This window comes from Lonchura striata, chromosome 3 (assembly GCF_050655825.1).
Source record: "Lonchura striata isolate lonStrDom1 chromosome 3, ASM5065582v1, whole genome shotgun sequence".
NCBI lineage: Eukaryota > Metazoa > Chordata > Aves > Passeriformes > Estrildidae > Lonchura > Lonchura striata.
This window is the reverse complement of record NC_140705.1, coordinates 54968228-54981076: the sequence shown is the minus strand read 5'-3', so window position 1 is coordinate 54981076 and position 12849 is coordinate 54968228. Positions and strand designations below refer to the sequence as shown.

At 36.4% G+C, this 12849-nt stretch overlaps 1 protein-coding gene across 6 annotated transcripts in view; it reads left to right on the top strand.

Moving 5' to 3' along the window:
- Positions 1-12355, top strand: part of STX7 (syntaxin 7) — a 31658-nt gene extending 19303 nt beyond the window's left edge. For all 6 annotated transcript variants that reach the window (XM_021540688.3, XM_021540685.3, XM_021540686.3 and 3 more), the window contains 8 exons: positions 1761-1830; positions 3411-3501; positions 5108-5245; positions 5877-5929; positions 6567-6657; positions 7310-7382; positions 8356-8438; positions 10945-12355. In XM_021540688.3, the coding sequence (XP_021396363.1) occupies positions 1761-1830; positions 3411-3501; positions 5108-5245; positions 5877-5929; positions 6567-6657; positions 7310-7382; positions 8356-8438; positions 10945-11037 (692 nt within the window). In that variant the 3' untranslated portion in view covers positions 11038-12355. The remainder of the gene's footprint in view (positions 1-1760; positions 1831-3410; positions 3502-5107; positions 5246-5876; positions 5930-6566; positions 6658-7309; positions 7383-8355; positions 8439-10944) is intronic.
- The last annotated feature ends 494 nt before the right edge of the window (positions 12356-12849 follow it).

Genomic DNA, 12849 nt, shown 5'->3' with positions numbered 1-12849 from the left:
CAGCGGGACTTTCCTGTCCGTTTTGGATTCCTTTCTTTCCCTTTTGAAAGCTCATATGGAATAACCGAGCTCTTCGGCTCTGGAGTCAGAAGGCAGAGCGCCTTGGAACAAATATAGGATAATTAGCGTTCAGTTTTATAGATATTAAAACTATAAGCTCTTGAAGATAACACTAGCCAGTTATCTTTTTGTTTGTTTTAAAACAATGCATTGCACTGACCATAAAAAAGAAGTTTAATTACCCCGAGCTCATGTTAATCAGTGTGTGTGAGCAGCTGCAGCTGCCTAGAAGTGCGGGCAGGTGGGCACTGCCTTGCCCAGCAGGCAGGAGACAGAGAAGGGCTGGTCCTTAGTAGCCAAAATCAAAAATCTTCATTCATGTTTTACTGGTTTTCAGCTCAGTTAAAATACAAGCTACATGAAACCCATTTTACAGTGCTATCCCCCACAGAAATTCTGCTAGTAGTTCATGTCATTTAGGTATCTCAAAAACACTTGGCTTAAGTATTTGATTTTTTACCTCATGTAAATTTAACTTCCCCATTTTGATGTATTCATTACCTGGGTGTGCACACAAATTATTGACTATAGCAGTTGTCAGCACTGGGATGTTTTGTAAAGTAGTGTAGATAATGTAGTACCATCTATAGAACATTCACTGGAGATTTGTTATGAAGGAAAGATCAGATTATCTTTAATAAAAATGATTTAGGGAATTGCGGTTTCACCTAACTGGTTAACATAACTCATAGCTTATTTTCTCATTTTACCTGAAGTTCTGTCTCCTACAGATCACTTCTATAGTGAATGGAAAAGTACTCTTTTTTTTTTTAGTATGTTTTTCTTCCTCATGCAGAGTTGTCGCCTACAGCATTTTTAGCTGTATTTAGGAAAAAAAAAATAGATAGTGAGCTAATGAAGTGAGGATCTCACATAATATCTTACCATATCTGTCTGTGTGGTACACCAGCCTGCCTGGGGAGAGCCACGGAAATACAGGGAAACTATAAGTTTTGCAATTTTAAAACCTACCTATCCTTTAAATTGCTGTCCATTTTTCTTCTTGCTTTCACATGTGACACTAAAATATATTAGGTTGAAAATAAGGCTCAGACAATATGTTGCTTGCAGTTCAAAACTAATATGTTTAATGAAATATATTTTAAAATCACTGGCAGTTTGTATCCCAGACTTAAAAACATAAGATTCTCAAAATTGCAATTTAAACCTGAACACATGAGTTTTATTTCCTTTTTTATGTACTGTAAACCCATGAACGCTTTATAGCTGTCTCTTCATTGATGCATGGATTCTGAAATATTGTGTAAGATAATGTTCTAGAAGTCTTCCATATGGTTTTCCAAAATGATATGCATAAAGTAAATCAGAATACGAATGGTGCTGTTTATTTTAAAAATAATTTTAAATAATAAATATTTAATAAAAAAAATAATCCCCTGATTTAGACTTACTATAATGAAATAATTTACTAATCTTTAAATTGCCTGTTTCTACCTAAAGATTTGACTACATTCCCATCCTTCATAAGAAACCTCAGGTTTTGTCTTTGACATGGCAAAAATCGTTCAGTAGTTATTCTGGGACTTACAAATGGGATCTTCGCAGTAGGTTGAAAAAGTCCTGCATATCCATTTCTGTCAATTTATTTATATGGCTTTAGAATTGTCAAGCAAAAATGCATTCAACTGAATAGCAATTGTCTCTGCCCCATTCAAATTTTTCTTCCTCTTCACAAACAGCTGCTGAAATACAAAGAATACTCCATCAGCTTGGAACACCACAGGACACACCTGAGTTGAGGCAACAGCTGTGAGTACTTCACATCATAACACTTAATTTCATTGCATCGCAAACAGTGTCCTCTTAGGTGGTGAGGTGGGTTTCTGTTAGGAGAGTGCTTGATTTCCCTGAGAAAGGTGAGCATAGAGAAATATTTGAAACTTTGATGTTGAGATGTGCTTTCTAAAAATATGATACTCTGTAAACTCGAATCAGCTGATTTGCCTGTGCACATTGCCTGCAGTATCAGTGCATCTATAAAACCTGTGCTGGTTGTTAGCAAAGTGGCATAACCAGAAAGCAATATCACTGCTCAAAAACGTACCCCCATACCCCTCCACTCTAGTCAGTGCTTCCAATCTGCCTGTAGAAGTGTCACAAGGTAATGAATATATTGGGGTGGGTTTTTTGTGAGGTTTTTTACTGAGAGAGGAAGGGGAATGTTGTTTTTAGTGATGAAAGCTACAGTAAGGGACGGCATTATAAAATAAATACCTACCAGAAATAGTAGTATAACAGAAGTGAAATTGGACTCCAAGGCAGATACTCTGCTGGAGTACAGTCACCTAAAGGTGGACTGTACATATGCCTCTAGGAGAGACAGCAGCTGCTCTCTACTTCTCTGCATGGTCTAATGAACCAGTGTGATTTTTTAAATTAAACTCCTTTACCACATTAATCTCAGCATTACAAATGCATGTAAGCAACATGTGCTCATCCTGGCATTTTTTTGTGTGTTTCATGCTGTGCTGTGGCCATTGAATATTAGAGGAGGTGTTTATTGGACCAAAGTTTTGATGTTAATTTTGTGTGAACAGCCAAATTTCTTCATAATAGCCTCAGTTCAGGGCCCATAACATTAGCCAGGGGATATTCTTCTAGGAACTGGGAATAGGTGAAGAGCAACATACATACACAGTTGATGCAATAACCCAACAGGATCTAGGCATAAATTCACACCTATACAGCACAGAAACTGATGTTAAGGACATGCTTCAGACCCTTACTGGGATAACTGATGTATGTATGATAATGTATATATATGTATACATATATATGTATGTATATATAGTAAACTTGTTTGAATTTTTATTGGTCTCTCACTTGTCTGAATATTTGGCCTTTCCAAGGGTTATTTGATTATTTTAAATATTGATGCTGATGGTTTGATAATAGCTTTCCAGGTAAAACCTTTTTACATAGGCTTGGCGAGGAAGATGCCAAAGCAGGTAAAGAATTTGAGTTGCTTCAGAAAAAAGTGAATATTGCTAAAGGATTGTGTGATAATATCAGAAGTGTTCATATGAATAGTATGAAAGTATGTATTCATAATGACTACAAATGTATTGCTGCACATTAATAAAATAGAGGAAACCTAGGGGCAAAAAAAAATTAGTCATTATTAATTATGTTGTCACACTGCACAATACACATTCTTCAACACCTGTCCTGCCTGGAATCCATGATTTTATGCCTTTACAGTGAAGAATAGACTAACGATGGCTTTGTGTGCTTCAGAGAAGCTTTTAGTACTGATGTTTTTCTGAGAATCAGTGAAATTCAGCAAAGTAACCCAATGGTCTCTAATGAAAATTTGCATTTATTTTTAGGCAACAGAAGCAGCAATACACCAATCAACTTGCCAAAGAAACTGACAAATACATTAAAGAGTTTGGATCTCTGCCTGCAACAAGTGAACAGGTATAAAACCAAAAAGCATAGCTTGTATGACTAATATGTTGGTTCATGTAAAGTATTTTAGTCACTTCAGTTCTTTATTCCTGTTTTCAAAGCACTGTTTAGTTAGTCAGCACATTTGCACAATGTGGGAATACACTAAAATGTAAGAATATTTCTTTGTCGTCCAGACTTGTACCAAACTTGTATTTATGTATCAGGAATGAAGTAGTGGGAATCATGGCAGTGTGCTGTGCATTTCTGCTTTTTTAGGTATCTGGACACTTTATTATCCATTGCAGTGATGCTGTGTCTGACTCTGCCAGCACTCTGACTGCTTCCAGAAATTGTGTACCAAAACACTGCTCACTCACTGTCTGAATAACTTGATTATCCCAATATGTCTGTTCTGCATCACTCAGATCAGCATATGCTATGTCTTGTCATAGGCTTTTCCTTTCTCAAGAGGACTAGACAGGAGCTGTTACTAAATCAGCCTTTTTTCTGAGGTCTGTGTAAAATCTTTTAGTCAGAAACTTGTGAAGTGGCTGTTGTGGTTAGCACACTTCTGTCTGCCCTCCTGTGGTTTCTTATTCTAGCAAAATCTGTCACTTAAATAAGGGAAGAACAACCGGATCCTAGAAAACATGGATTCAGGTTATTGTCACCTGAACAACTAGCTTGGTCTGTGGGTAGTTACTAAGGAGCCTTTGGAAAAGTGAATGGTCTTGAAACACAGAGTTCAAGTGGCAGGCCATGATCCATGTGTGTACATCCTGTCAAGCTGTAAACTTCTAACAGCAGTGTTAGAACTTGGTATATAACCTCTAGTTCAACCAGAGTATCTTTAGTTTGTTGGTTTTTTTTTCTGTTTGCTTATCTTGGAGTTCAAAAGTTCACAGTGAAATGTTTTACTGTTTAATTTTACCCTTTTATGAAAGGTATTTCTTAATGAAATGCATAAATAACAGATTCATGAATGGCAAATTACAACCTTTCAGAAATTTGTAAGGGCTGATCTATGAATATATTTAGGCAAATATTGTAGAGGCTCTCCTGAGTGCCCAATATTCCCCTTCCCCTTACTACATCTTAAAAAAAACCCAAACCTGAAAGGTTAGAACAAGTATTTCTGGATCTGTTCTAAAGCATTTAAGGGGGTATGTGAACCCACTTTGGGATTAAGTTCATTATGTATTTCCAACATTTATGTAAAATATATATGAAGTGCTCTGTTCTTTCTTTTCTGCACCCTTCCTCCCCTCTATATTCAGTCATCTCCGCATATATCAGCATCCCTGTGAAAATATTTCACACCAAAGCAGAAGATTTTACAATCAGTGGATAATAAGGAAGGTAGAAGCTTTCTTATCACTGCTCATTTCTCATTTTCAGCCATTAAATGAAAATAAATACATTGATTTCTTCTTTAAATGCCTTAATTAGTGTGGTTATGTGATCCCAGAAGGAAAGAAGGTTTGTCCATGGAATTGCAAATGGTTTTGTTGACAGCCTTCCCTTACACCAATTTAGAAGAAAGGGTATATATGCCTTGATATTTAGCAGACTATTTAGTAAAGCCTTGAAAAGCCTGAGCTCATTTGACTTGGTAAAACTTTTTCTCCTACAGCGTCAAAGAAAAATACAGAAAGACCGTCTTGTGGGAGAGTTCACCACAGCACTAACAAATTTCCAAAGACTCCAAAGGCAAGCTGCTGAGAAGGAAAAAGACTTTGTAGCCAGAGTAAGAGCCAGCTCAAGGGTGTCTGTAAGTATCAGAAAATGTGCCACTCTATTCTTTACATTGGTGTTAGTGCCTCCACAGTGTGACTTAGCTGATAGCTGAGTCTAAATGCTGCAGAACATGTTATATGATTTTATAGTAAAGGCTGCATTAAGTTGTAATAACCTCCCTGGACAACTATTGCTTTTTCCTTGCCTTTGTCACACAAAGGAATGAACTGCCCCTGTATTCATGCTGTAATCTTGCAAAAGCAACTCCTAGTGAATTTTGAAATGCTTTTGCTCTACCTTTACATATCAACAGATTTTTTCCTTTGGGGAAGAATGACTTGACAGATTTCAGTGAAGTATTAAGGTGGAAGAGTGCTGGGTAGCTTCAGATTTTCCTTGTCAGTATATCAATTTTGCCTTTTCACTCTGTGCCAAATACACATTCTGTATGTGTAAGTTGTAGCAGGCAGTTACTGAGCTAAATGCTTTTACTCGTATTTCAGCCTTATACATGCATAAAGCAAAATCAGGATGAGAACGTGTTGAATCATGTTTCAGTTTGACCTACTAGAAACCTTCCAGTATTGTCTCCTTATAGAAATGCTGCCAGTGCTCTTTTCAGGGCTATAATGTTTTGCTTGTATTTTTGCACACTGATCGTGTAGGGTGGGGCTCCAGAAGATAACTACAAAGAAGGAACACTTGTCTCTTGGGACAGGTAGGTTGAATTACTTAATATGCCTTATCCTAGCTCAGAATAATGACTGGCCTACAGGGAAGCAAGCTGCCTATGATTTTTTTGGTGTTTAGCATAAAGATACTTTGATGGCATATATTGGGAGAAAAAGAAGCAGTTCACATAATGTCCCTCCTTTTTTCCTGATGCTTCAGATGCAACATGTTCTTTAGCTCCCCTAAGCTACATTTGGGTTTTCTGGGACCCAAACTTAGGGAAGAAGTGTCCAACTTGAATAAAGTGAAGCTGCTGTGATAAGGGCCACTATTAACTGGGAACTCCCATTGCTTCCATATTCTTCAAGAACTGTTTCTTAGTCTCAGATTCTTTTTTGTTGCTCAGATGGATATAAACTATGCAGTTGATAATTCAGAAGGAACTTTGTCCTTGTATTCATACCTCGAATTTCCAGTAAGTCACCTGCTCTGTGCAGCACTGCTCCAGCAGCTCTGCTACACCAAAGCTATGATGGTCATACCATTTCTGTTAGCCAGGGACAGACAAGGGTAAAACCACACCATTTTATTAACTGATATTTAACTGTAGTTTTATCCTTACAAATTCTTTCTCATTGTGTTCAATTCTGCATGGGTGTTGGTTTTGTGGTTTTTGTCTACAGTCAACCACAAGCACAAGTGCAAGATGAAGAAATTACAGAAGATGACCTCCGTCTTATCGAGGAGAGGGAATCTTCCATTAGGCAGCTTGAAGTAAGTATAGGTGGTTTTAGAGCAGAACATGTTTTTGACATTCCAAAGAAATAGCATTTTTAAAGGAGCATGAGCATTAATTGGAGGCTTGAATCTTGAGCAGTTTGGATTTGTCTGTGGCATGTGTTTTCCCTTCAAAACTGCAAATATTACCTTTAGATGTGGAATGTACATTTGAAATCTACTGTATGAAAACCATGTTTTGATATACTGTGTTTAACTTCAGCAGTTCTGCTGTGGATTAAAAGTGCTCATGTGATTGCAAGAAAAAGTGCAATTTTTTCCAATAAGGTCATATTATAGAACCATTTTAAACAGTGAATATAAATGTAGCAAAATAATACCTCTCCTCATACATCTTCCCATTGTATCGTTCAACATGTACATTTCTAAGTGGATTTTTTTTTTTTTTTACATTTCTGGGAATAGAGATTTTCTGTTTCATTGAAACAGAAGTAAGTAAATGTTTCATAAACTCCTACTAAAAGTTTTTGAAGGAAAACCTTCAAAATAAGCACATTAAGGTTTTCTTTTTCATCCTGTAGTATAAAGAGTCATGGATGTACACACTGGAGGAGAAGGAGCAGTATTCATATTTAAATGCACATAGATGCTAAAATGTGTGATGTACATTAATGATTCCATTTTGCAGGCTGATATTATGGACATCAATGAAATTTTCAAAGATCTAGGAATGATGATTCATGAACAGGGTGATGTGATAGGTAAGTCCAATTCAATTACTTGAATTTTTTTAATTAGGTTTCTGTGGAGAGCTGCAGTGTAGACCTTCTTTTTGCTGGAAAAATTCCTCTAATGACACTATCAATGCTAAAGCAAATCAGATACAACCTAATAGACTGGCTGAGATGACTGGGATTACAGTAAAAAAGAGTGCTTAAAATCTAGTTTAAAACATGCAATTTTTAATGTGTTCAAAATGTCTTTAAAGTAGTTTTTTGAACTGTTTGTACATAAACTGGAATTTGTGAGACATTTTTATTGTATTTGTTAATGAATCTAAGTGTGCAGATTCGGCAAAGATTAATTCTTTGCCATTCATGCAAACAAGTTTATTGTTTTAACAAAAAGTGATTAGAGAATCCATTTTCTGCAGCAATTGCTAAGCCATGCTCTTATCTATGTCCAGAACATATTTTCAGAACATTTTTTGTCACCTTAACCCATAATTGGTTCATGTTTTTCTACTGAAAAAAATACAATCTGTGTCAATATGATAGAACACCAAACTAGAACCATGCCTCTTGGGATATTGTTTGGTTTGTTGCCTCTGTTTCATAAACCTTAGGACTTTTCTTAATCTGAGCAGAAAGTAGTCAGTAGCAAGTTGGAGAACAAGTGAAAGGTAATTTTAAAAGAAAAAAAAAAAGGTACTGGAAATTTCTGCCCTGATTGGTATAGAAGTTTTAGCCCTGCATGCAGAAGAGGAACAGGAGCTGTTACAGGAGAGCTGTTACTTGTCATGAATTCAGCCAATTATTGCCCGAGCAGTTCTGGAATGAACTCAGGCATAAGTGTAGGATGGGTCAAGCTTTCATAATACAAGGTAGGTACACTAATGAAGACACCAGCATTTTGGGGCAGCTGTTTATATGCTCTCAAGTATATTTCAGCACTCTAAACCTTTGTCTGGGTTATGGCTTATCAAAATTTGAAATCTTTCTTTTCAAAACAAAGACAGCATAGAAGCCAATGTGGAAAATGCAGATGTACACGTGCAGCAAGCAAACCAGCAGCTGTCAAGAGCAGCGAACTACCAGGTAATGCCAGATGGGTGAAACTGTACTGCAGTAGTCCTGACTTACACTTTCTTATGGACTTCAGATTTTGCCTAGCAAGCTCCTCAAGGCTTGAAGACTTAAAAGTTTGTTAGACTACAATGGTATTTCTAGGTCAATATAAAATAAGTCATTGACTTCTGAAACCTTTGGGTTTCCTGTGAGGCTGTTTCCAGTCAGACTGTTTCAGAACCTTCTGAGATTCTGTGAGAGCACCTGGAGTTACACCTTTACTTAAAACAAACAAACAAAAATCCCAAAACCAACAAAAAAAAACCTTACATAAACAGACTCCTACTTCCATATACAGGAACCTTTAACTTCTTGAATTATGAGAGAGCAAGCTTTTGGAGATCACTGGAGGAGTAGGGAAGATGGCAGGAAGAAAGATGTGCCAGTTAGAACCAATTTTTGTGGTCTAAAATCTTCCTGAAGCTGTATATATCCAGCTTTTGCTACTTGCTACTTTGATGCTAAAAACATATTTCAAACTGTCAAACTTTTTTGAAAAGCCTTTTAATATCTTTAAATGCCATTTCTTTATACATTTTTGGAACTTATTAGAAATAATCCTATTAGTAATTAATCTTCCCCTTTAAGTTAGAGTTAGTCCTTAGACTTTTTAAAAAAAATCCTCTTATGTGTGTTAGTAGTAGATAGGGCAGTAAATGAGTGACAGAATGTATGAAAGACTGCCTGCTGATTTCAGAAGTAGTAGAGGGTGCATCCTTGAACTGTATTCTCAGTGGGACTAATTGTCACCTTAAGTACATTTGATGACTCCTATTTTGATGCTTAAAACATTCAGAAAAAAAAATAGCAGCCAAAAATTTCAGTGTAAGGTATAAGTTTTCTGGTTGCAATTTGAAATTAAAAGCTTCATGATTTGTTTTAAGGAGAAAAGGATCTTCCGATCTCAAAGGAAGGTTATCAAGACTTGACAAGCTTTTATTCAGTGGGTCTTGCAGGAGGCACCAAACACTGCAGAGTTGCTCTGTATTTGGATGAAAGCACTGTCTAGTTTGCTTTGGATTTGAACTTTCCTTTGCTTGAAAACTTATCCTTGTTCTAAAGTGCTGAAAAATTTCAGCAACTATTGTATCTGGCCTGACACCCTCAAGGAAGTGTTAGAGGCCCAGGTGTGCTGGGAGGGACAAGGCTGTTGATACTCCTACAGCTTCTGTTTGTGGTTGGATGAGCTCTGTATCACTCATCTGCCCTGTGGATTGCATTCACACAGCAGAGCAATATAGGCAAAGCCAGGTTGCTTCAGCACTTATAGAAATGAGCAATTGTATGTTGAAATAAGTTTACCATGCCTTGCTTAAGTAGTATTACAGGGGAAATGTTTGACTTCAATGCATTTCTGGTAAGAGGGAGGTCAACAGGATGCAGAAGGAAGAGATTGTGAGTGTAAAGAGATAATGGACACAGGAGGAAGGTACTCAGCAAACTGATAAAACAATGAAATGAAATCTTAGCCTGATGGTGGGAGAAGTGGCAATGAGACAATAATACTAGATTGAAGAGATTTGTTATGAAATTTGGTGGTATGGCTATTACTGGTCAGAGAACTGACAGCTTCAATGAAGAACTAACACAGATGTTCTTCTTCAGAGAGAAAAATTTAAAAAACCCCAAAACATCAAAACCACACAGGCAGAAGAACTTCTGCCAAGTACAGCACAGATTGGCTTTACTTCTGGGGCTATGGCCTAGAATCCCAAGATCTGAGGGTTGTTATTCCTTGACTATCAGCAAGAACCCAAGAAACCCATTTTGTAATTTTCTTCCATCCTGTGAAGGAAACCTTCAGATTCTGTACCCTTCATGTAAAGGATGAAAGACTGCTGCTGGTCTTGAGTGCTTTGATATCTCAAGTTATAGACCTGTATGAGAAATTTGAACATTCTCAATGTGCTCATAATTTGGACTTTATTGTAGTGACATCTATTTAAATGGTTCTCTAGTCACGTCTCTTTGGTTTTTTGTTTGTTTGTTTTCCTTAAGAGCAAGTTCTACCTAAGAAACATGGCAAAAACACCTTTAAAATAACTGTGAATGGATACACAGCAGCCCAAAATTGTAGTCCATTTTCCCCTTCTGTATATACACCAATAGTATTTTTTTTCTAGCAGACCATTTCTACTTTCTCTGTTTTGCAACCAATTGTCCGTTTTCCTCTCTATGCTCATGTTACTTGCCCCAGAGTTCTAATTACATCCATTCATGACATTACTGTGTTTTCTTTAACTAATTTATTATGTTTACCAGAAAATACCACTGATATAATTCTGTTGAATATAGCATAAAGTAATGTAGAGAGCTTTTTCTTTCCTTGAACATCTTTAGATGTCTTGACCATCTTTTATGTAAGGACACAATTTAGATTGCACGAGCAGTAGGACCATAAAAGCATCTGAATAATTTTCTGATGTTTTGATGTGTTACAGTTTTCAATCAACTTTGTTTTTTTCTCTGTTGCCAGCAAAGATCTCGAAAGAAGATGTGCATACTTATTATTATACTTGCTGTTGGAGCATTGCTTTTTGGACTCCTCATATGGTTAATTGAAAGATAAGTCTCTGGAGAAAGCTTTGTAATTTGTATTTAAATTAGGAAATTCACAGTCATGGTTTGCTCATTGTGAAACTGAGTAAAATAGTGGTTCTGTACTTCATCACACTTACTTTTTTTATAAGACTTTTTGTTTTAACCTGAGAAATAATGTTCTCAGTACTGCCATCGGTATAACTGCCTGGCCTCTCAGATGTGGGTGCTGTCTTACCAGGAAAAAACAGTCAGGATCATAAACTGTTCCATTAACTTAAACACAAAATATCTTAAGGTTTAGGGATCTAATCAAAGTAATGGTAACTTGTGTTGACAGGGTGGGTAATTATCTTTTAGAGTATTGCTAAATGTTGCTGCCAAAACAAACTCCTGAATTGTTGCTTGAGGCAACGAATTCACATCTCAGAATTTATTTTTAAGTTAGAAATATATTTCTTCTCTCTATCTCTTCTATCATGTTCACCTACCCATTTGATATGGGTGGTTCAAACATAAAATGTAGGTTGCTGAAGGTGATGTGATTTCTCTTTTATATCTGAAGCCTGTGAATTAAGCCTTCAGTTTGCTTGAAATATTTGAAATGTTCCATTTATCTCTATATCTGGCATCAAGCATGGTTATGTCTGGAAGCCTCCTGCAAAAGTAGGTAGGTTGAATGATGTAATTATGTGAATTTTTTGTTCCAGTCCTTGCATTAGGAAGTACTGTGTTTTATTGCACACATTTGGTATCTTTGCATCTGACGTGTGTATGAGTGCATTTGCTTAGATGAAAATATGCTCTAGTCTGTGACTTCATAGACTTACTGGGAAGAATAGAAATTCCCAACTTCCTAGCTGCACTTGAATGTCACCGTTCTGAAACTGCTGTGATTTAGTTTCCATGAACAGGTGCGAAGTTGTATGTGATGTATTTCACACAGCTTAAGAAAATAGATTAAAAGTTCAATTCTAAGTTCAACACTGGTATTTGAAATTAAGTTAAAATCGGTTAAACTGACTGAAAGCATTTAAAAAGTTTGATGCTTATAGCCTTTAAAATGACCTTTTTTCCTTTTGTGCCATTTTGTACTAATATATTAAAATTGTAAAACCAATTAATTGCCAATTAATCTATTTGCCTTTTTACTTAATCATGATGAACTAATCGAAAAGTGTACAGATAAAAAGTCACTTAATCTGTATTTTATAAAGTTCTTCCATACCAGACTGATAGAGAATACACTGTGTACATGGTGAGCTATTAAATATTATTTGGGAAGAATCTAACTAAGCATAAACGAACTGTAACCATGCAACCAAAATAAAGGTCTTTTAAAGAGTGCACTTTTCTAGTAGTTGGGTTTTTTTTTTCAGAATCCATCTTTAAAAGCACAGCTGTTGTCTTTGTCTTTATGTGAATGATTGAAACTTCTCTGAACAACTCCAGAGAATTTTGGCTCAGCTGGTGAGGTGGCTCCCTCTCTTCCTGTACTGTACTTCACATTGTCAATGAAAATACTCCTGGATCTTGCATGTCCAGCTAGTGATGCTAATGATTTGGAATTTTTAGTTTCAGACTACACTAGTCTAAACTAGAACAGCAGTCAACATTTCAGCTGGGTAGCTTTCTTACCAGTGAACTGTCTAAAACTGACTTTGGAAATTTCCTGGCTTTAATATTTAACGAACTCTTTGCATTACTGCAAACAGGCACAGAAGGATGACCTAATCCTATTTGCCCAGTAAAATCTTTTCCCTATATATGAGATACCTCATATCTGCCTTTGACATGCTGAAGAATGAAAAGAGATCTTTGGCAGCAGAACTTCACCTCTGAC